This window comes from Oryctolagus cuniculus, chromosome 9, assembly GCF_964237555.1.
Source record: "Oryctolagus cuniculus chromosome 9, mOryCun1.1, whole genome shotgun sequence".
Lineage (NCBI taxonomy): Eukaryota > Metazoa > Chordata > Mammalia > Lagomorpha > Leporidae > Oryctolagus > Oryctolagus cuniculus.
In genome coordinates this window covers 72756145-72777072 of record NC_091440.1, presented here as the reverse complement: position 1 = coordinate 72777072, position 20928 = coordinate 72756145, and the positions used below count along the sequence as shown (strand labels likewise).

Genomic DNA, 20928 nt, shown 5'->3' with positions numbered 1-20928 from the left:
GGGGATGAATTTCATGTATTTCACATGTACAGTGTTAAGAACAGAATACTTCCCACCTTACCCTCCCTCAGTCCCAGCCTCCCTTCCTTTTTTAGAAATGCCACCTTCAGTGGGATTCAAATTGTATATTATTATACCTGTCTTTCTCTGTCATGGTCTATTATTATTATTATTATTATCTAACACGTAAATTAAAGTTCCCAAACACCTGAAGTTGTTGGATAAAGACTGCAAGGATTTTGCCAAGATATGGAAGATCCAAATTCTGATAGAAATAAAAGAAAAATAGAAAAGGGAAATACAGCAATTAAAAAGAAATGCTCTACTTTCAAAACTATTATCTGTGAATAAAGCTTAAACCTGTTCTAAGCTACTGTACTTCTTTCAAAAACTACTAGTGAAGTTCACTTTCAAATTTTAATACATGTATTTGATCAGAATATGCAAAGACCATTATAGATGAGCATTTTACAGAACCATGCATTCAATAAAATGGTTTCATAATTGGAAATGTTTTAACTAATAAAAATTGTGGTTAAGCCTCTGCCATAAAAATAAGGTAACTGCTGGGGCCAGTGCTGTGGTGTAGCAGGTAAAGCTGTCGCCTGCAGGGCTGGCGTCCCATATGGGTGTCAGTTCGTATCCCGGCTGCTCCACTTCTGATCCAGCTCTCTGCTATGTCTTGGGAAAGCAGTAGAGAATGGCCCAAGTCCTTGGGCCACTGTGCCCGCGTGAGAGACCTGGAAGAAGCTCCTAGCTCCTGGCTTCAGATCAGTGCAGCTCCAGCCACTGCGGCAAATTGGGGAATGAACCGGCCAATGGAAGATCTCTCTTTCTCTGCCTCTCCTTCTCTTTCTGTATAACTCTGACTTTCAAATAAATAAATAAATAAATCTTTTTAAAAAATAAAAATATAACTGCCGGTCAGCATTGTGGTCCAGCAGGTTAAGCCACCACTTATGACAATGGCACATGTAGTGAGTGGACACCTAAATTAGCACAACTTTTTGGCAGATAATATGGTGACATAACCACACTCTATGCAAATATTTTGACCTAGCAATTCTGTTTCTAGAAATATCTGATGAAATAAACACATATGTGAAGTTTGAGGGATACTGTACACTACAGACTCAAAGCCTATGCAGTTCTAGCCCTTATTTCTGAAATAGAAATCATCTCTCAGATATGTGCATGCTCTTCTCCCTAATTTTATCTTAGGTCTTTGCTCTCTTAAAAGTAGTGCCTAGGCCGGCGCTTCAGGCCAGGGCTTTAACCCGCTGCGCCACAGCATCGGCCCCCTATTTATTTCTATAAACCTATATATATATATAATTGTTTTCTTGCTAAACAGAAGAATAGGTATCTATTACAGGTCCTCACTATCTGAATTAGCTTACTGTCTATCACCAAATTATACTTTCCCCAGGTACTTTTTAATATAGGTTAGAAACTATGAAGTTCCATAAAAATATTAAATCATTCTTGAAAACCAGAATTGATATTATCTATTTGTTCTGATAAGTCAGTGAGGGTTTCCTAAATCTACATACCTTATTTTTTGAATTGATTATGTCATCAAATCAAAATACATCTTTTTATATATCACTAAATCAAAACATTGCCATTTAAACTGTAACATGAAGCTAAGATATCACTGATTGCCTTTTAGAATGAATGAACCAATACTCAACAAACACAAGAAATTACATGGGATCTTTTAAAGTTCATGGAAAATGTGTACTAAGAAAAAACTATGCCTGGGTTACAAGGTTCTGGCACCAAAATAAACTTATCTTAATTCCATTTTTCCATGAACTTTCTAAGGTACCCTCAGAAAGGTACCCATTAAGGAAGCGCATAAGAAGCAGAAAATTACTGGCCAAGGGAACACATCTGCAAGTTATAATCCACATGCCACAACTCTATCCCAGAAAGAATTCCTAAAATGAAAAATGTCAAATTTAGCAAGTCCCTGACAAACATGAAGCTACCTTAAAATCAAGATGTAAGAATATCATTAACTAAAGTTCCAAGAGGCAACTAAATGGCAGTTAACAACATCAATGAATATGTAAGGGAACACGTGGAACTCTCAATTAGATCACTACTCTTCCTCTCCTCGATTATTAGAGTCCCTGTGTTTACAAGTTGATAGCTTTTCTTCATTAATTCAGATCTTCCTAAGTACTCTAATTAAAAATAGTTTTGGGGCCAGCGCTGTGGCATAGCAGGTAAAGCTACCCCTGCAGTGCCAGCATCCCATATGGACGACAGTATGAGTCCCAGCTGCTCCACTTCTGATTCAGCTCTCTGCTATGGCCTGGGAAAGCAGTGGAAGATAGCCCAAGTCCCTGGGCCCCTGCACCCACATGGGAGACCTGGAAAAAGCTCCTGGCTCCGGGTTTCAGAATGGCCCAGTTCTGGCCATTGTGGCCATTTGGAGAGTAAATGAGCAGATGGAAAACTTCTCTTTCTGCCTCTCTGTAACCCTGCCTTTCAAATAAATTAATAAATCTTTAAAAAAATAGTTTTAACTAACAGAAAAAGCTGAGGTTCCAAAGAATAACATTCAAATTGCAATTCACTTTACCTCTTCTTTGGGCCATCCTTTTTAGCTCTTTGAAGCTTGCCAATTACAGCCTCCTCACCTTCCAGAAACCTTCGGTTGGGTGGTTTTGTTGTCTGTACGTTCACTGTGCTTAATTCAACTTTCATATCCTTAATAATATCCAACAAGTCTTTTTTCGTGTTCTCCTTTGTTCTGTCAGAGCTCTCTGAATTCGTCTTGGAAATCTCGTCGCTGGAAACAGACTTTTCATCTTTTTTGCTGTTGGCTACATTATTCGTGCTGAAATATCTTTGGATATGAGTTTTTGCCCTAGAAGATGTATTAAAGAAAAAAATGAAAAATATAGTACAAAATAATAAAGCAATAAATCATAAAAATGCTTCTATGCATTTTCAAACTGTTTTTAATTCAAGCCCTTTCTATTTGCTTTTGTAATTATTATTAATGGACATAACACTGGCAATTTACCATTAGCATATCTTTAAGGGACTAACCTTGTGCTACATATTTTCTGAACACACTCTCATACCCACATCAGACAGGTATTATGCCCATTTTGCTGTAAGCAAACTGAAAACCAGAGGAGTAACTTGCCCATAGTCATGTGGTGCAGAGCTCACTGAGACATAAGCCCCACCAGTGTGCCACAAATGCAGATGGGTGTGCTGACACTGATCACCTGGTCTTTGGATGGCCAGGAGAAACCAGGGGCTGCTGGTGCTCCCAAGTCTGTTGCCTCTCTCTATTTATGCCAGAATTCAGTACAACTACCATTTTCCACGTGTTCCCTGACACAAAAAGGTTGGAAAACACTTGCCGTGGTTAATAAATGATAATTTATTATTCTCGAATCCAAATCTGACTGCCAAGTCCTCGTTCTTAACATGATACAATAATACCTCTTCAAAAAGGTCATAATGAAACAATATGGAAATAAAGAAATTTCAAGGCCGGTGCCACAGCTCACTAGGCTAATCCTCTGCCTTGTGGCACTGGCACACCAGGTTCTAGTCCCGGTCGGGGTGCCGGATTCTGTCCCGGTTGCCCCTCTTCCAGGCCAGCTCTCTGCTGCGGCCAGGGAGTGCAGTGGAGGATGGCCCAAGTGCTTGGGCCCTGCACCCCATGGGAGACCAGGATAAGCACCTGGCTCCTGCCATCGGATCAGCGCGGTGCGCCGGCTGCAGCGCGCCGGCCGTGGCGGCCATTGGAGGGTGAACCAACGGCAAAGGGAAGACCTTTCTCTCTGTCTCTCTCTCTCTGTCCACTCTGCCTGTCAAAAAAAAATTTTTTTTTTCAATCAATAAGAAGAAATAAGAAGAAATACCCTGAAAATAATTCCTTCTGCAGCTAGATATGGGCACCAGTTTGAGACCCAGCCGTTCCACTTCTGACCCAGCTCTCTGCTGTGGCCTGGGAAAGCAGTGGAGGATGGCCCAGGTCCTTGGGCACCTGTACCTGCTTGGGAGACCTGGAAGAAGCTCCTGGTTTCTGGCTTCCGATAGGCTCAGCTCTGGCCATTGCAGACATTTAGGGAGTGAACCAACAGATGGAAGACCTCTCTCTCTCTGCCTTTCAAATAAATAAATAATTAAGTCTTTAAAGAAAAAACACTCAATTGCTGTGATCAAACTCGACATTGGTTTGGTGTGCTGGGCCTGGGGTAGGTGTCCAGTCCAAATTCAGGGCCTACTGAAAAGTTTATTCAACAGTAAGCTAAGCTAAAATGGAACAGAAAAGAGAATACTCAGTGGCCAGGGCTGCCATTCTGCTCTTTGTAAAATACATTTATGAAAAAGAACATGAACGATGGCAGCTATTTCTGAACCATGTAAAAGACTGTGTAAGCAGTCCAAGTATCTAATTTTATTCTGTGAGATTAAAGCCCTTTTTTGGTATCATATTAAAAAACATTTAAAACTAACAAATGTGATATAATCTATAAGGTCATTCATTAAATATAGTGAATACTTTGCTCTGTGCCGGGCCCTCGAGGCACTGATGGTACACTGGTAAATAAGAATGTCATGGTCCCCACTTTCATGAAGTGCTTGTCAAGTGCAAAACCAATTCAAGAGCTCCTCTCACAATGATTTGCCATTTTCCACCATCTGTATGGAATGGACCTTCTACCACAAATTGATAGTTTTGTACTCTAAAAACTATGACACATTTAAAAACCTTTCTCAAATCTATTCCTCCACGATCGCCAACCACGCCAACACGCTCTCCACCACGCCACCAGCACCTCATCATGTCACATCTTACTAACTCTACCCGTGCAATGTTCTTCCTGCCTGCAGCTGATAATTGCAGTCCTGTTGCTACCAACCTGCTTCAGCGCTGTATGTACACAAATGGGCCCCAAACAGCCTCGCATGGAATATATGCAGAGTGACTGGGTTTTCATAGTCATGAGGCTCTTAGAGGATAAACAACAAAAGAAGTATGCTACCCACAACTCCTTTTTGTCCTGGCTAACTCCAACCAGTGGTCTCCATCAGCTGCAAGCACAAAGGTTACAGAATCTCTCCTACAATGGTTAGGAATCCCCATTTGCTTCCCCAGCAAGTACTTGTTATATAAATGGAGCACTCTGTGCCCGCCTCACGACTTGAGCTGTTCATTTTTCTTGAATTACCTACTCGGTGGAACTATATGGCCCAGGGGGTTCTTATTAGGGTGTTAACATCCTACTGACACACCATAAGCACTGTCAATCATGAACCAAAATATAAATGAAGGCGGCAGGACTGAGTCCATGAAAGGAGCCTTAGGAGGCGAAAATGAAACAGCTTCGTTTCTGGGATCCATTTAATAGGCTGAGAAAGGAATGGAGGACTGAAGCACGGCGTGGAGGGAAAAAAAAAAAAGCACCTGACAGCAGATGTTCCCCACGCGCCGCGACCTTGGATAAGTCATCTTATCTTTCTGGGATTTCTGTTTGATAGGATTTAACGCAACGGCTTCTAAGATCCTGCAGGTTCCAACAAGGACCCCAGGAAGCCGGAGAAGGTATGAGGGCGAGGATGGGGTTGCCTTAAGACTCGCGTGGCCAACAGCGCTGAAATACTGTACCTAACTGTTCCGGGCGGAGCAGCGAGCAGCACGACCGCAATCGCAGATGCCTCCGGGCTTCCACAGGACAAAGGGAGGCGGGTGAGGGGGCGAAGAGGCAGGAACGTCGAGACCCTAGGGAACATAGCCGACAGAGAAATTGAGCAGAGAGCACCCGGAATAGTGCGTCCGTCGCCAAACACTTCCCCCGTCCTACCTTCCGTTCCCCAGCCCTCGTCTTTCGTACTCCGGAGGGCAACAGAGTCCAGTAACTGTGTTCCGGCCTCATCCGGAGCTTTCAGAGGACTCCACCCTATAGGCTATTTTAGTCCCAGAGGTGGAGCCGGTGTCTGAGGTCAGGCAGGGTGAGCTGAGCTGGGCGGGACTGGTGAGCAAGCTGAGGGAGTAATCACTTGCGCAAAAACTGCTGAGCTAACCCTATTTTGCATTGCTTTGGGAGAAAAAGACCCGCAGAGTTCACTATGTTCTCAAAAGGCTTGGTGACCATCAAGGAGGTTTTTTTTAAAAATACGTTATGACAAGGTGACCGTAATGAACACAAATTTTCCCTTTTTGACATTCTAACTTTGTAACTAGCCTTAATCTGCAACTGTAAAGAAAATACATCCTCCTTTCTGTTTCATATTTTAATTAAAGCTAACCTCTGATCTTGGGCTAATCAGAAAGCCACCTGCCACAACCCAGCTGCTCCACTTCTGATCCAGCTCCCTGCTAATGTGCCTGGGAAAGCAGCAAAAGACGGCCCGAGTGCTTGGGTCCCTGCATCCACATGGAAAACCCAGAAGCTCCTGGCTCCTGGCTTCAGCCTGGTCCAGTCCTGGCCTTTGTGGCCATCTGGGAAGTGAACCAGCTCATGGAAGAGCTCCCTACCTCTCAACTCCGACTTTCAAATAAATAAATAGTTTTTTTAAAAAATGTAAAACCATAACCTGTGGGGTTACCCAGAGCAATCTTTATGAATGACAAAAATGATGCCTAAAAATGGAAAATGCTTTTCTTTCTCCAGTCATTTTCTCCCAGTGCCCACCTTGACATGCATTTTCTAGAAACAAAGCACCTTTTGGGACAAGGCTGCAAAGGAACTGAAATTGGTCCTGGTGCAGACGCATGACTTTGACCTAGATGTCTCATGGAATTCCGCATTAACTCAGTCAGCCTTTTGTGACAATGCTATTTCTCTGACCTCTTGTCCTATCTTTCCCCTCCCCTTGCTGACTAAGTTCCAGCAGCTGGGGCCTTCTCTCTGTTCTTGGTACAGGCACCACACAGCCCTGCCTTAGGCCTGTTAGCTTCAGTATGGGATATTCTTTTCCCTGGAATATTCTTCCCAAAGACTGCCCCATGATTGGCACATGTATGTCATTCTAGTTTAGCCCTGCAGTCACTTTCTCAGCAGTGCCCCATATCTGATGGAGCCAACCTTTTCATGCTGCCATGTTGCCCTGTTTCCTTGTTCCTGGCATTCAGCACTGTCTGAAATAATCTCTTTCCATCCACTTAGCTCATTCACTGAGTGCATGATAGTAGGCTCTGCTTTATGCACTTTGGCATTTCAGTGTACAGACCAAATGCATTCCCTGCCCTCATGAAATGTCTAGATCTTGTTACTCATTTTGTTAAAGATTTATTTATTTATTTGAAAGGCAGAGTTACAGTGGAGTGGGGGAAGAGACAGAAAGAGAGGTCTTGGGACTGGTGCTGTGTCACAGAGGGTTAACTCTGGCCTGAAGTGCCAGTATCCCATATGGGCGCCAGTTCGAGACCCGGCTGCTCCACTTCTAATCCAGCTCCCTGCCTGGGAAAGCAATAGAAGACGGCTCAAATCCTTGGGCCCCTGCACCCACGTGGGAGACCAGGAAGAAGCTCCTGCCTCCTGGCTTCGGATCGACGCAGCTGTGGTCGTTGCAGCCAATGGGGGAGTAAGGCAGCAGCTTACTGCCTCTCCTCTCTCTGTGTAACTCTGACTTTCAAATAAATAAATAAATCTTAAAAAAAAAAAGAAAGAAAGAGAGGGTCTTCCATCCACTGGTTCACTCCCCAAATGGTTGCAAAGGTTGCAGATGGACCAAACCAAAGTCAGGAGCCAAGAGCTTCTTCCATGTCTCCTACATGGGTGTAGGGGTCCAAGTACTTGGGCTAGCTTCCACTGCTTTCCAAGGTGTATTAGCAGGGAGCTGGATTGGAAGTGGAACAGCCAGGATTCTAATTGGCACCCATAGGGAATGCTGATGCCACAGGCAGCTGCTTTACACACTACACCCCAGCGCTGGCCCAGTTGTTACTCATTTTGTTTATTTATTAACTGTCGGCTTTCCCCTAGAATATAAGCTATCTGAGGAAAGAGGTGCTGGTCAGCCTTGTCCACTTCTTTGTTCCTAGAGTCTAGAAAAGTTCCTGGTACCTCATTCACAATCAGTATTTACTGAATGAATGAATGAATGAATGCTCATATTTTTATTAGAGGACACAACTTTATTTTTTGTTGTTTTAAAGATAAAATTTATTTGAAAAGCAGAGTTAAATATAGAGGATCACACACACACACACACACACACACACCACAGAGGAAGAGAAAGAGAAAAAGATCTTCCATCTACTGGTTTAATCTCCAAATAGATGCAATGGCCAGGACTGGGCCAGGCTGAAGCCAGGAGCCAGGAACTTCTTCCAAGTCTCCCACATGGGTGCAGGGGCCCACGCACTTGAGCCATCTTCTTCTGCTTTCCCAGGCCATTAGCAGGGAGCTGGATCGGAAGTGGAGCAGCTGTGACTCAAACTGGTGTCCATATGGGATGTCGGTGCTGCAGGCAGTGGCTTAACCTGTTATTACACTGCGCCGGCCCCAGAGGGCATAACTTTTTAAATTCTTTATGTGGTTATGAAATTATTGCATTTAGTCGTTGCTCAATTATTTAAAAAGAGACAAATAAGGAAACCGTTATTCAAATAATCAATAATAACAGTAGCTAGCATTTATTTGTTACTTCCTAGCCTAGACATTGTAATCTGTACTTATCTGTGTTATCGGCATAAAATTCTCATTTTAAGCTGTGGAATTTGACGCTTACTGGAGCTTCAACCTTCACCAAGCTGAAAAGTAGGAGAGTCAGGCTTCAGGGGCTGGGTGATCCAACTCCAGAATCTCAACCCCTCTCTGAGCCACCTCCCATTAGGCTTGTTCACATCGCAAAGAATGTCTATGCGACTCAACAGCTTCCCCTACTGCCCTTTGAATAAACTACACTCCCTTCAAAATCAGCCCTGTCTGCTTGCAAACCCTTCTCCTGACACCTCTCCTTCTGGCTTGCACTGAGCCAACACAGCCCCCAGACTTAGCCAGGCCTTCTTTACCCTCCTAACAATTGTACAGTTTGTTCCCTCTGTCTGTCCTGCCTACCTCCTACTCCTACCACAAGGCTCAGCGTCACCCCCTGCAGAAGTCTTTTCTGGTCTCCAGGCTGGGTTGGGTGACCTCTCCTGTTACTCCCGGCACCCTGAAGGTGGCGCTGGGATTCTCAATGAAACCATCTTCCCTCACTGCATTATAAGGTACTTGGGAGATGACAGTTTGCTTTCCATCTCCAAATTTCCAGGGCTTAGCTTGGAACAGAGATGTTGACGAAATACTTTGAATAATGTCTCTTCACATGAAGATTAGCCATGTTTTACCACTTTAGGCAAAGTGGGAAAGAATCCTACTGCAGAGAAGAGCTTTAGAATGTGGCCCACATTGGTGCAAATATATGGAGCATAAAAATGGCAATCTGAGCATCAGCTGGTAGAACCATCTCCCCTCCTCATCCTTCCCCTAAAGGATCTTTTCTACTCCATGCAGCTGGGAGCAGCAATGAGGCTGATTTTCCTTGCAGGTGTCTGACTCCAGAGCCTGTATGCTAATCGCTGGGCTATGGTGTCCTGGGCCTTTGAAAGAACACACATAGCCTTTTATTTGTGTGACCTTTTGGTGGTTGTGTCTGTCTGTGATTTCCCAGAATAATTAACTTAATGAAATCAATTTTTAAAAATCATTTATTTTCACTTAATTTGAAAGGCAGAGAGACACAGAGACAAAGAGACAGACAGGCAAAGGGAGATCCTCCATCTGCTGGTTTACTCCCCAAATGCTCACAATAGCCAGGGCTGGGCCAGGCTGAATCCAGGAGCCCAGAACTTAATCCAGGCCCCCTACATGGGTGGCAGGGACCCAAGTATTTGAGCCATCATGTGCTTTCTACCAGGATGTGCACCAGCGGGAAGCTGGATGAGAAGTGAAGGAGCTGGGACTCGTGCCAGGTGCTATGACATGGGATGTGAGCATCCCAGGCAGCACCTTAACCACCATGAAAGCACTTTTTAAAAGTTTATAACTGGGGATGTCGGCGCTGTGGTGTAGCACGTAAAGCCGCCGCCTGTAGTGCCAGCATCCCATATGGGCGCTGGTTGGAGATTCAGCTGCTCCACTTCCTATCCAGCTCTCTGCTCTGGCCTGGGAAAACATTAGAAGATGGCCCAAATCCTTGAGCCCCTGCACCCACGTGGGAGACCTGGAGGAAGCTCCTGCCTCCTGGCTTCGGAGTGGTCCAGCTCCGGCTTTTGGAGCCATTTGGGGAATGAACCAGTGGATGGAAGACTTCTCTTTCTCTCTCTCAGTCTCTGCCTCTGCCTCTGTGTAACTCTGCATTTCAAATAAATAAATAAGCCTTTAAAAATTTTATAAGTGGTTAAATATCTAGTGATGAGTGCCATATAAATATTTAAATGCAGTGTGTCTAAATTCAGATTTTTTTTTACTGGAGAAAAATGCTTGTAACATAATGATATGATAACATATTTTGGATGTAGGAAATAACCATGGAAGCTGACATGACATTATAATGATTTGTATACGGGCTGGTGCTGTGGTGTAGTAGGTTAAGCCTACGCCTGCAATGCTGGCATCCCATATGGGCACCAGTTCAAGTCTCGGCTGCATCCAACTCCCTGATGATGGCCTAGGAAAGCAATGGAAGATGGCCCAAATGCTTTGGTCCTTGCACCCATGTGGGAGACCTGGAAGAAGCTCCTGGCTCCTGGCTCCTGGCTTCGAACTGGCCCAGCTCCAGCCATCGTAGTTATTTAGGGAGTGAACCGGCGGAGGGAAGATCTCTTTCTCTGTCTCTCTTCTCTGTCTGTAACTCTGCCTTTCAAATACGTAAATAAAAATTTTTTTAAAAAATATTGGTTTGTATATTCTAGGTTAAGCTGAGGTCCTGTTCCATGGAATTTGTCAAATTGTTGCAGGTGGACATTTCACCCCCTCAGCAAAATGTAAGAATGTATTGCCAGGTACAGCAATTTCCATGGAGTGGGCATGCAATGAACAAAATTCTGAAACTGGTTGGTGGAATCAGTATAGCTGATTCATGAATTTGACATTTGAAGTTATAGAGTTCTAAAAACCGATTTAAATAAAAATAGATCAGCATTATTTTAGTAGGGATTTAGGTTCACAGGCATATTGTACTGGAATGGCATAAAGAAACAGATGCTACTTCCAAGACTCTTAACATCTAAACGTATTCCTATACCTCCCTTTTATAATGGACTGACTGACAAATTTCTGCTCAGTGGAAAGCATTAAGTGCACCCTGTCCCTTGTTGCTTTCAGCCATGTTGAACTTTGGCCATGCACCACTGTATGTTCCTAACTTCGTCAACTCATGGATCTTCATAAGACTGTAAGAGATACACACTACTCTTATTCCCAATCTATAAAGAAACCAAGGCCCAGAAAAATAATTTACCTAAGGCTACACAACTTCTAATGGTAGAGCAACTTGGTTCTAGACCCTGTTCTCTCTCTCTCTCTCTCTCTTTTTTTTTTTTTTTTGACAGGCAGAGTGGACAGTGAGTGAGAGAGAGAGACAGAGAGAAAGGTCTTCCTTTGCCGTTGGTTCACCCTCCAATGGCCGCCGCGGCCGGCTAGCTGGGCTGCATTTTGAAACAGAGTAGTCAGAGCATGCTTAGTTTTCTGATCCTTTATTATATACACTGATTCACTCCCCAAATGAGCACAATAGCAGGGGCTATTCTAGGCTGAAGGCAGGAGCCCTGAACTGCATGTCTCCCACAGGACGACAGGGGACCAAGTAGCTGGGCCATCTTCTGCTGCTTTCCCAGGCACATTTAACAGGGAGTTGGATGGGAGGTAGACTCCAAGTGGTGTGCAGGTGTTGCAGGTGGTGGCTTAACCCAGTGCACCAGCTACTGGCCCCTGGCACTACAGGGGGCCTTGGCTCTGGTTCCACCTGTTGCTGGGAGTCCTGGACCCTGTGAGAGCCCCTTAGATGTGGCGGTTTGGAGTTTTGTAGGGGAGAGTTAGTGTACAGGACCACCCTGGTGCCTTCTATGGCTGAGCATGCCCTCCGAGGCTGTCAGTCATTAGCCTTCCCCAACCCCCTCTTTGCGGGGGAGCACCGCCTGCATCTCCTCAGGCAGCCCAGGAACTCCTTCTCTTCCTGCAGCTAGCATTGTCCTTCACGTGCAGGCTTGGAGACCACAGAGAACTCTGCTCCCTCATCAGGACACCTTCCCACCTGCAGCCTGCACCTGCCCACCCTCAGACACTAGACCTGTGTACTCCGGCTGGTCCATGACCCCCACCACATTCTCCCTACACCTGCTTGTTGTGCTCCACTCTGATGGGGCAGTAACTGCATCCCAGAGGGCTGTAGGGCTGGCAGCTCAAGCGATAGCTCCACAAGTGTCCATCTTGAGAGACAGCTCAACTGTATGTCCCTCCAGATTTTGGTGACTACCCCCCAACTTGATCTTGTGAAGGGGAAGGAATAGGCCTCTTTATTTTTTTAAAGGTTTAAAAGCACGATTTATTAGAGTCAGAGACCTTTGGCCAGAGTGGCATAGAGGGGGCTCCAAGAAAGGCAAAACCCGAAGAAGCTGAAGGTACTGGGGTTTTTAAACAATTTTGGAAAAAAAAAAAACCTTGACAATCAGTCACTAGATGCGGACAGAACCCTTCTAAAGACCTGATTTGCAATCCTTTGTCCAGTCTGGCTTGCTCTAGATAAAACAACAGTCATCCAGAAGGGATGACTTATTTTCACAATAAACTATAGCTTGGGAGAAATCACCACTCCCTTGCTATTCTCATGGTAAAATTGGAAATTCCTAAGGAAATACACCCCAGCTTCCACTGGAATAGGCCTCTTGATGCAGCTCCCCACAGCTTGTCTATGACTAATGACAAACCATCTTCCACCCCTCTAAATTCCTCTCCTACTGTTGGCTGGTGATGGTGGGAGCTCAGTCATGTACACTTGCAACTTTCTTTTTTTTTTTTTTCTATTCACAAAGAAAAAGCTCCAGTCCATCTTTTAATTTTTTTGAAAAATTCCTGACATTACAGAACTAAACTGAAATGTATTAATATTCCACTCTTACATTTCCATGACAAACAGAAAAATTCATGAGCCAAAAAAAAAAAAAAAGAAAAAAAAAACCACGGGGAGAAGCTTATAAAACTAAATATGGATCTCAGCATTAACAGCTGAACAGAGAAAGGAATTAAAACACTTTTAATTAAAAAATCACGAGTGGATGATAAAGTGTGTAGAAACTGAAAATTTACAAACTATTTAAAACCTGGAATCGCTGACTGTTCAGAAACTACACAGATGGATCATGGGTGGTGGTGAACAGCAGAAAGGGATTATGGGTGAATCTGCATTGTTCTAGCTGCTCCCCATGCCACCCGTCTCCGAGGAAAGCCTGACATTGATTAGGTATTGAGCCAGGCTGATGCTGGCAGCAGATCCGGTGATGGTAACCTGCCTATCAGTAGATCCTTCTACTGTGTTCGCAATTTTGATCAGCGCCCCAGACATCTGACAGATCTCATTGATTTTGGCGCCTTGACACCCAATTATGCAGCCAATCAAATCATTTGGAATGGTAAGTTCATGAGAAGTAGTCTGAGCAGATGCATCCAGACCTGCCCAATAGCCTTTCACCTCTGGAGAGCTGGATTCAATGCCACTGAATCCGGTGTTGCCATGGGTCATGGGAAAATGAGACTGTTGCACTGCCAACTGGTGCAGCTTGGTCAAATCTGGCTGTGGAATGGCATACTGTCCTTGAATGGTATAGGCCTCTAGAGGTGGTCCCTCCAGGTCAGGGTTGAGGCACATGGACGGGGTGGTGTGGGGAAAGCTCGCACTGTCGCTGCCTGTGCTGTACCTGTCCTGACCACCTGCAAAGATGACCGGAGAACTGGACGGCTTGGGCCGGTACGGGATGGTCACGCCCTTCGGAGGGGACTCCAACATGACCACGCAGATGTGTTTGACACACTCAATGATGGATTGCGGGATGCCAGCAATAGTGATGGCCCGCTCAGTTGAGTTGGGGAGCATATCCCCTGCCACCTGCACCTGAGCCCCTGTACTCTCTCTTATTTCCTTGATCTTGCAACCACCTTTTCCAATGAGAGAGCCACACTGACTAGCAGGAACCACCAGCCTCAAGGTAACCAGAGGTCTACTGGCAGCTGTGCTATTGGTCATAGAGCTGCTGATGTCCTCTTCCAGTTTGTCAATGATCATAGCAAATGCTTTGAAAATGGCATTAGTGGGTCCAGCCAAAGTGATAATTCTCTCAGGACAATTCCCTTCTGAGATGTTGATACGTGCACCACTCTCCTCGCGCATCTTCTTAACAGATTCTCCTTTCTTTCCGATGATACTACCAACTTCCTTGCCATGCATAAGTAGCCGGATGGTGAGAGTGACATTTAATCCACCGTCAATCACACCGGTGTCCATTTCGAGCGGTGTTCTTGGGAGCTGGACTCTGAGTGGTCAAGTCTTTGGTCACTGGTGGGGGTGAAGCCAAAACTGCAGGCGCGAGGCGACTGAGGGGGAAAGGGGAAGCGGGCGGGAAGGGGAAGGGCGGGAGGCCGGGGGGGGGGGGTGGAACAATAGGGGCGGGCGGGAAAGCGAGGGGGGCCCCGCGGGCGGGCGGAGGAGGAAGGGGGAAAGAGACCCCGGGCCGGTGGAGGGCGGTGGAGGGCGGGCGGGCGGGAGAGGGCGCAGGCTCCACTTGCAACTTTCATACAAGTAAATTCAACAATAGCACAATCTAGTAGATTTATTACAAAACCCACCAGGGGCAGGGCCCTAGCAAGAGCAAGGAGTAATTCACAGCTCTGGCACCTCACGGGGACGGTAAATAAAATACAAGTCAGTACTTGCCGTTAGGAACCACCGGGCCGTGAGAGTTCTGCAGGTGGTGCCTGCCCACTGCTCCAGCCCAGTCACCTGCTGTGTACACCAGGAGGCCAGCCAGTAGAGCTGGGAGTCTGCGGGCCCTTCAGACAAAAGTGATATCAGAATATGGGATGCCATGATATCACCATGTGCTTATTAATAAATTCCCAATATTAATAAGCCTGTGTAGGTTCTTGCCTAATATTCAGAGAATTCTAAATACTGGCATAAATGAACAAGGTTGAAAAATAAATTTTAAGCTTTTTATTTAGTGAGAGAAACACATAGGAGAGTGAGAGCTCTATCTAAAAGAGAGAAGAAAATCTGGATTCATACCGACTACCAGGAGCCAGCCACGTGGAGGAGCATGCAGGCCATAAAGCAAGGGGCGGGTAGCCCGAAGGCCACGCACCCTGGAGGCACAGGACAGCAAGGGCTGAAATGGCAAAAGGCCAAAAAGAAGGGCTGGGCCCACTGTGTTCCAGGCCTTTTATCCATTTCCAAAGGGGGGTGGTTAATTAACCTGATTGGCAGGTGGGCACAGAGGTGTGGCCAGACAGGGGCATGAGGTCACACAGGGGCGTGATGAAAGTGTGGTCTTCCAGCTCACAAACCTGTTCAATTTTATCCTGTATGCCTGACTACAACATAGGTAGAATGTCCTTCACAAGCAGGCTGTCAGCTGTGGCTGGAAAGCCTGTCTCTAGACCAACTGGCATCTCCCCCACTAACAGCTTCTTGTATTGCATGTGTGACCTTGCAGCTTTAAATCACACCTTCAGGGTGGGTGCAATCTTTCACCCACAGTTGGCAGGGGAAGGGGCTGAGCACCTGGGGAGAGCTGGACCAGCTCCAGGAGGCTCTGGTTATCTTGGGTGACCTTGCGGTTTTAAACCATGCCTTCAAGCAATGTTCCACCCAGAGCTAGCAGAGGAGGGGGCTGAGCCCCTAAGGAGAAAGACAGTCTCCAGGAGACCCTCACTATCTCCATGAGCCCCAAGCCAGTCAACATACATATATGAAACTCCCTGTCCCGTGTGCACCCACAATAGGATGACCCAATGAACAGATAGTAACACCTTAAAAAAAACCCAGGACACTTCTTCAAAGCCAGTGTCCCACTTGGGCATTCTGCCTGGTCTCCTCTATGACCAGACGCTTTCTCTGTCACTTGCCAATCAAATAAAAGTTTCTTTTCTGTCTAATAAAAGTTTCTGCCTCTTTGCAAATTGTTTTCCGGCTTTTTATTACTATACCAAACTGAGGAAAAGAACCCACGGGACTCACTCCGGCAACACCCCGATGACCGGTAATACACCAGACTACTTATAGTTCCCCACACGTGCTGTTTCCTGTGACTGGAACACTCACTCTGTCTGGGGAGGGCCTGTGGCATGCTTTATATAGGCTGAGGGCATTGTTTCAAAACTCCGTTCACATTCAGCAAATTTCCTGCTACAGGAGTAAGTTGTGCCTGTCCAAGATGGAAGCCAGACATCTCCACGGAGGCGTCCAAGCTCCAGCTGTCAGCTGACATCCACATGAGCCAGCAGTGGCTATGACGTGGAAGGCAGCCATCAGCTAAAGCTGCTAATGAAGGTTCCTGCTCTGGAAAAACACCAGTGACAAGGCCAGGGCCCCTGCACACAAGGGGCAGCAGCTCCCCCTGTACAACGCATAGCTGTCGAGGCTGGAGCAGGAGTGGTTTTCACAGCAGTCAGTTCTGTGGCTGGGGAGGGCTTTGTTTTCAGGACACTACCCAGGTCCCCATTCAGTGACCATAGATAAGAGTGACTCAGTATTCTTTTAGGCAGCCCTTTTTCTGCGTCAGTGGGCAGAGTTAGCTGCTGCTGATCACAGCTAAGGTATCCTGAGTGATGCACCTGCGGATGATCATGCTCCAAACAAGGGACCATGTGCCTTGCAAAACCTTCCGTGATAAGGACATTGTTAGGAAAAGAGATGTAGAATAGAGCAGAGGCAGTGTACGAATTTACAGCCAGACCAAATTTATTCAGAGAAAATAAATTCACAGGGGCCAGTGCAGTGGCGCAGTGGGTAAAGCTGCTACCTGCGGTGCCAGCATCCCATATGGGTACCAGTTCAAGTCCCAGCTGCTTCACTTCCAATCCAGCTCTCTGTTATGGCCTGGGAAAGCAGTAGAAGTTGGCCCAAGTCCTTGGGCCCCTGCATCCACGTAGGAGACCCAGAAGAAGCTCCTGGCTCCTGGCTCCTGGCTTCAGATCGGTGCAGCTCTGGCCATTGCAACCAATTTGGGAGTGAACCAGTGAATGGAAGACCTTTCTCTCTCTGTCTCTCCTCTCTCTGTGTAACTCTGACTTCCAAATAAGTAAATATACCTTTAATAAATAAACAAATTTGCAGAGGTGGGTGACCAACTGCCTGTGTGCACATTGATGGGACACATGTCAGAAGGTTCTGACTCCCAGGGGCTGGGCCTTTTTAGATTTTAGGAGGGCTTGGGATGAGGTGGGGGTAGGGGGCAGCAGGGGGAGGTGAATTCCTGGAACTGGTCTTTCAGGTGGCCCTGGGGGTGGGGGCTATGAAGGCAATAGTGTTTGACACCTGATTGAGAGATGTCCTCAGCGGGCCTCCTCTGAAACCATCTTTCGTATCCTTCTAGATGGCTGCCCTTCCCACACCCTTCTTGTTCCATGCGGCATTCCCTGAATTATCATCACAGTTGGCCCGCCATTTCAGCAGGTTCCTCAGCTGTGAACTTAGCATTTGTATTGTATTAGGTACCATAAATCATCTAGAGATGAGTTAAATCATACAGGAGGATGTGCAAGTAATAACGGCATTATGTACAAGGGATTGGAGCATCTGCCAGGAGTGGGTTTTGGAGCCAAACTCCCACAGACATCAAGGAACAAGAGAAAAGGTTTCTTCCTCCTCTGCTTGGACTGAGATTTCCCTGGGGTTGGTGGTGGTTTCTCTCACTTCTAAATGTCAAGGACTTAGTTTAGGTTGACACAGTGTCTCCCACATGGTAGGTGCTAAAGGAAAGTTTGTTATTATAGAATAATGACTTGTAGGGAGGAGTGGGGATGGGAAAGGCTGTTATGAGGTGGCTATGTCTTGGTGGATGGCAGGGATTTTATCAGGCAGAAATGATGGTGATCATCCTGCCCAATACGATATTGGGCTCATAAAATGATACTTCAGGCTCCAAACACAAAGAAAAGATACAGAGATGCAAAGATTGTTTGCCTGGTGTAGCTGGGTTAAGCTGTGTATAGGTGTTGAAATGTTTCATCATACTCTTAAAAATGTGCAAGTATTACAGGTTAATCCACAATTTAAAAGATTTTAAAAAATTTTGCAAGTACACTCACTTGCCTTCTAATTAAAAAGAAGAAGAAAATAATACATCTAGACTTCACACCAAGAGCACCCAGGGAGCAACAAGTGCTGGACAGGTTTCTAAAGACCAGTTCTGCTGAACAGGAGGGCAATCACCTGCCAATCTTCCTATGCAGATGTCCTTAACCAAGCACGATGAAGCACATATCACCGAGAAGACACCAAACAGCAAACACCACACCCAGCGCTCGGGTGAACTTTGTTCCAGGTCATGTGTGTTCTCCTGGCTCATTTGTTTCTCTAAAAATCATTTACTACCCCTCTAAAGCTGCCTGCAGCCTCCACTTCCCACCCCCTTAGGGAGACGTTATGTCAACTTCAACCCCTGGGGCCTTCCTTTGGGATTTATATTTTGGACTATATTTATATTTGGGGAAATTCTCTCTCTTGCAGTTCCCTGCACTCCTGTCTGAGTGTGTACTATCCCTTTGCTTTCAATAAATCCTGCTTTTCTGCCTAGCTCTACCTACATCTCCTGGTTGTATTCCTATATTCAGGAAAACAAGAACTTGAACTAAGCCTTGCTGGGGATTTCTGCAAGGGCAGCAAGGGCTCTCGATCCCCACAGCAAGCGTTTTCTCTTTCTCTCTTCATAATGTTTGAAAGCTACCAAGGAAAGTTATCCCTATTTAAAATGTCATTTGAGCCACTCTTTCATTAGTTGTATATCACCCCTTTTATGCTACATAGATAGAAATCAGAACCTATATTTATTTCAAATACAATTTCTACCTGATTCCGAAAAGGATTTGAGCAAGTTTTCAACAAAACTTATGTTAGCAGCCAAGATCACTAATGGGAGTCAAAGTTTTTAGCCAGTAGCCATTTTCACTTCTTTTTCTTTAACTAAAAGTACATTTGAATCAGAGATGTTCTATGGTTTTGACTTAATTTCAACTCCAAGAAATATGCTTTGTTGAAGCATACCTGCATGATATTAGAATCAGGGAATGGTTTTGTGAAATTATTTCTCTTTTCAATGTCATTAACCAGCATTGTGAAATTCTGATGCAATAACAAAGCCTCACTTTTCCACGTACCCAATCTGTCTGTTCCCTCACCTCTGACCTCTGTCACCACTCACTACAGAGCCAGTGGCATAGATGTCCCTAGCTTGTGCAGTCCAAGTGCAGCAAGCAGCTACCTGGAGAAGGGATGCCAGTGTCTTGCCTTGTTTGCTGCTTTCAACCCAAGACTGGAATACTATTGCTCTGACCTACCTCTACAAACAGCAGTGATTTGTCTCTAAAATGCTGTTCTCAAGAGGCCAAAGATTCCTAGATAATTTCCCCAGGACAAGAGTTGTGTGGACACTTTCTTTCTTTCTTCTTTATCTTTATTGTTTTTAAAGATTTATTTGAAAGGCAGAGATACAGAGAGGCAGAGGCACAGAGAGGTCTTCTATCTGCTGGTTTATGCCTTAAATGGCCACAATGACCACAGCAGGGCTGATCCAAAGCCAGGTGCCTGGAGCTTCTTCCAGGTCTCTCATGTGGGTGCAGGGGCCCAAGGAGCTGGTCTGTCTTCCTCTGCTTTACCAGGCACATTATCAGGGAGCTGGATTGGAAGTGGAGCAGCCTGGACTAGAGTTGGTGCCCATATGAGATTCTGGCACTGTAGGTGGTGGCTTTGCTGGCTACGCCACAGAGCTGGCCTCTCTTTTTTATTTTTTAAAGATTTATTTATTTATTTTAAAGTTACAGAGAGAGAGAGAGAGAGAAAGACATAGATGGAGAGACACAGAGAGAGATCTTCCATCCACTGGTTCACTCCCCAAATGGCCACACTGGCTGGGGTAGGCCAAGCTAAAGCCAGGAACCAGGAGATTCCTCCAGATCCCCCATTTGGTTCAGGGATCCAATTACCTGGGCTATTCTCTGCTGATTTCCGAGGCACGTTAGCAGTTAGCAGGGAGCTGATCAGAAGTGGAGCAGCCAGGACTCGAACTGGCACCCACATGGGATGCTATTGCTGTAGACTTTACCTACTATACCACAGTGTCAGCCTCAACACTTTTTTTTTTATTTTTTAAATGTTTATTTTATTTATTTCACAGACAGAAACTAAGAGACATAAAAAAAGAGATCTTTCATCTGCTGATTCAGCCCCTAAAAGGCCTCAAAGGCCAGAGCTAGCACAGGCTGAAGCCAGGAGCTCAGAACTCCATCTGAGTCTCTCACGTAGGAGACAGGGGGGTCAAGTACTTGGACCATCTCCAGCTGCCTTCCTAGGTGCATTAGCAAGGAGCTGGCTCGTAAGCAGAGCAGCCAACCCTCAAACTGGGGCTCCACTATGCTGGTGTTGCAGATGCTGCCACAGCAGCCTTGCGGAGCAAAGTCATTCAGAGGGGTCCCTGATGTTGTTATTCTATGATGGGGATGTACAAAAGGTTAAGGGATTCACTAAAGGTCACAGGGACTTTTACACAAGTATCTGGGCTTGTGTTCTAACCTATATTAGGAGAACTGAGGCCATCCTCAGTTATATTTTCCTTGAGTCTCATTTTTCCTAGCCTGCTAAAGCCACAGCCCCAGGGCACAGAGCCAGGCCCTCAGCCCCCCAGGCTGCTATTAATGCAGGTTCTGCTGCAAGACCTCTTCCCTGCCTCTTAAGCTTGTCACATGTCACTCT

The 20928-nt window shown here is 45.7% G+C and overlaps 2 protein-coding genes across 3 annotated transcripts in view; both read right to left on the bottom strand.

The window, feature by feature from the left end:
- The window catches only part of MRPS31 (mitochondrial ribosomal protein S31), a 59077-nt gene extending 53213 nt beyond the window's left edge, over positions 1-5864 (bottom strand). The window contains exons 1-2 of one of the 2 annotated variants that reach the window (XM_070048957.1): positions 5648-5864; positions 2594-2881 (exon numbers count right to left, since the gene is read on the bottom strand). In XM_070048957.1, coding sequence (XP_069905058.1) covers positions 2594-2881; positions 5648-5772 — 413 coding nt within the window. In that variant the 5' untranslated portion in view covers positions 5773-5864. The remainder of the gene's footprint in view (positions 1-2593; positions 2882-5647) is intronic. The other variant, XM_070048956.1, reaches the window with a different exon arrangement.
- Positions 5865-13007: 7143 nt separating this feature from the next.
- Positions 13008-14604, bottom strand: LOC100356497 (poly(rC)-binding protein 2). Its single transcript, XM_002721096.5, has one exon. It carries the CDS (start codon positions 14464-14466, stop codon positions 13378-13380), a length of 1089 nt encoding a protein of 362 aa, XP_002721142.1. The 5' UTR covers positions 14467-14604; the 3' UTR covers positions 13008-13377.
- Between the last annotated feature and the right edge of the window lie 6324 nt (positions 14605-20928).

Excerpts from the sequence above, each read along its gene's own strand:
- LOC100356497 (XM_002721096.5), bottom strand. The coding sequence starts at position 14,466 with ATGGACACCGGTGTGATTGACGGTGGATTAAATGTCACTCTCACCATC.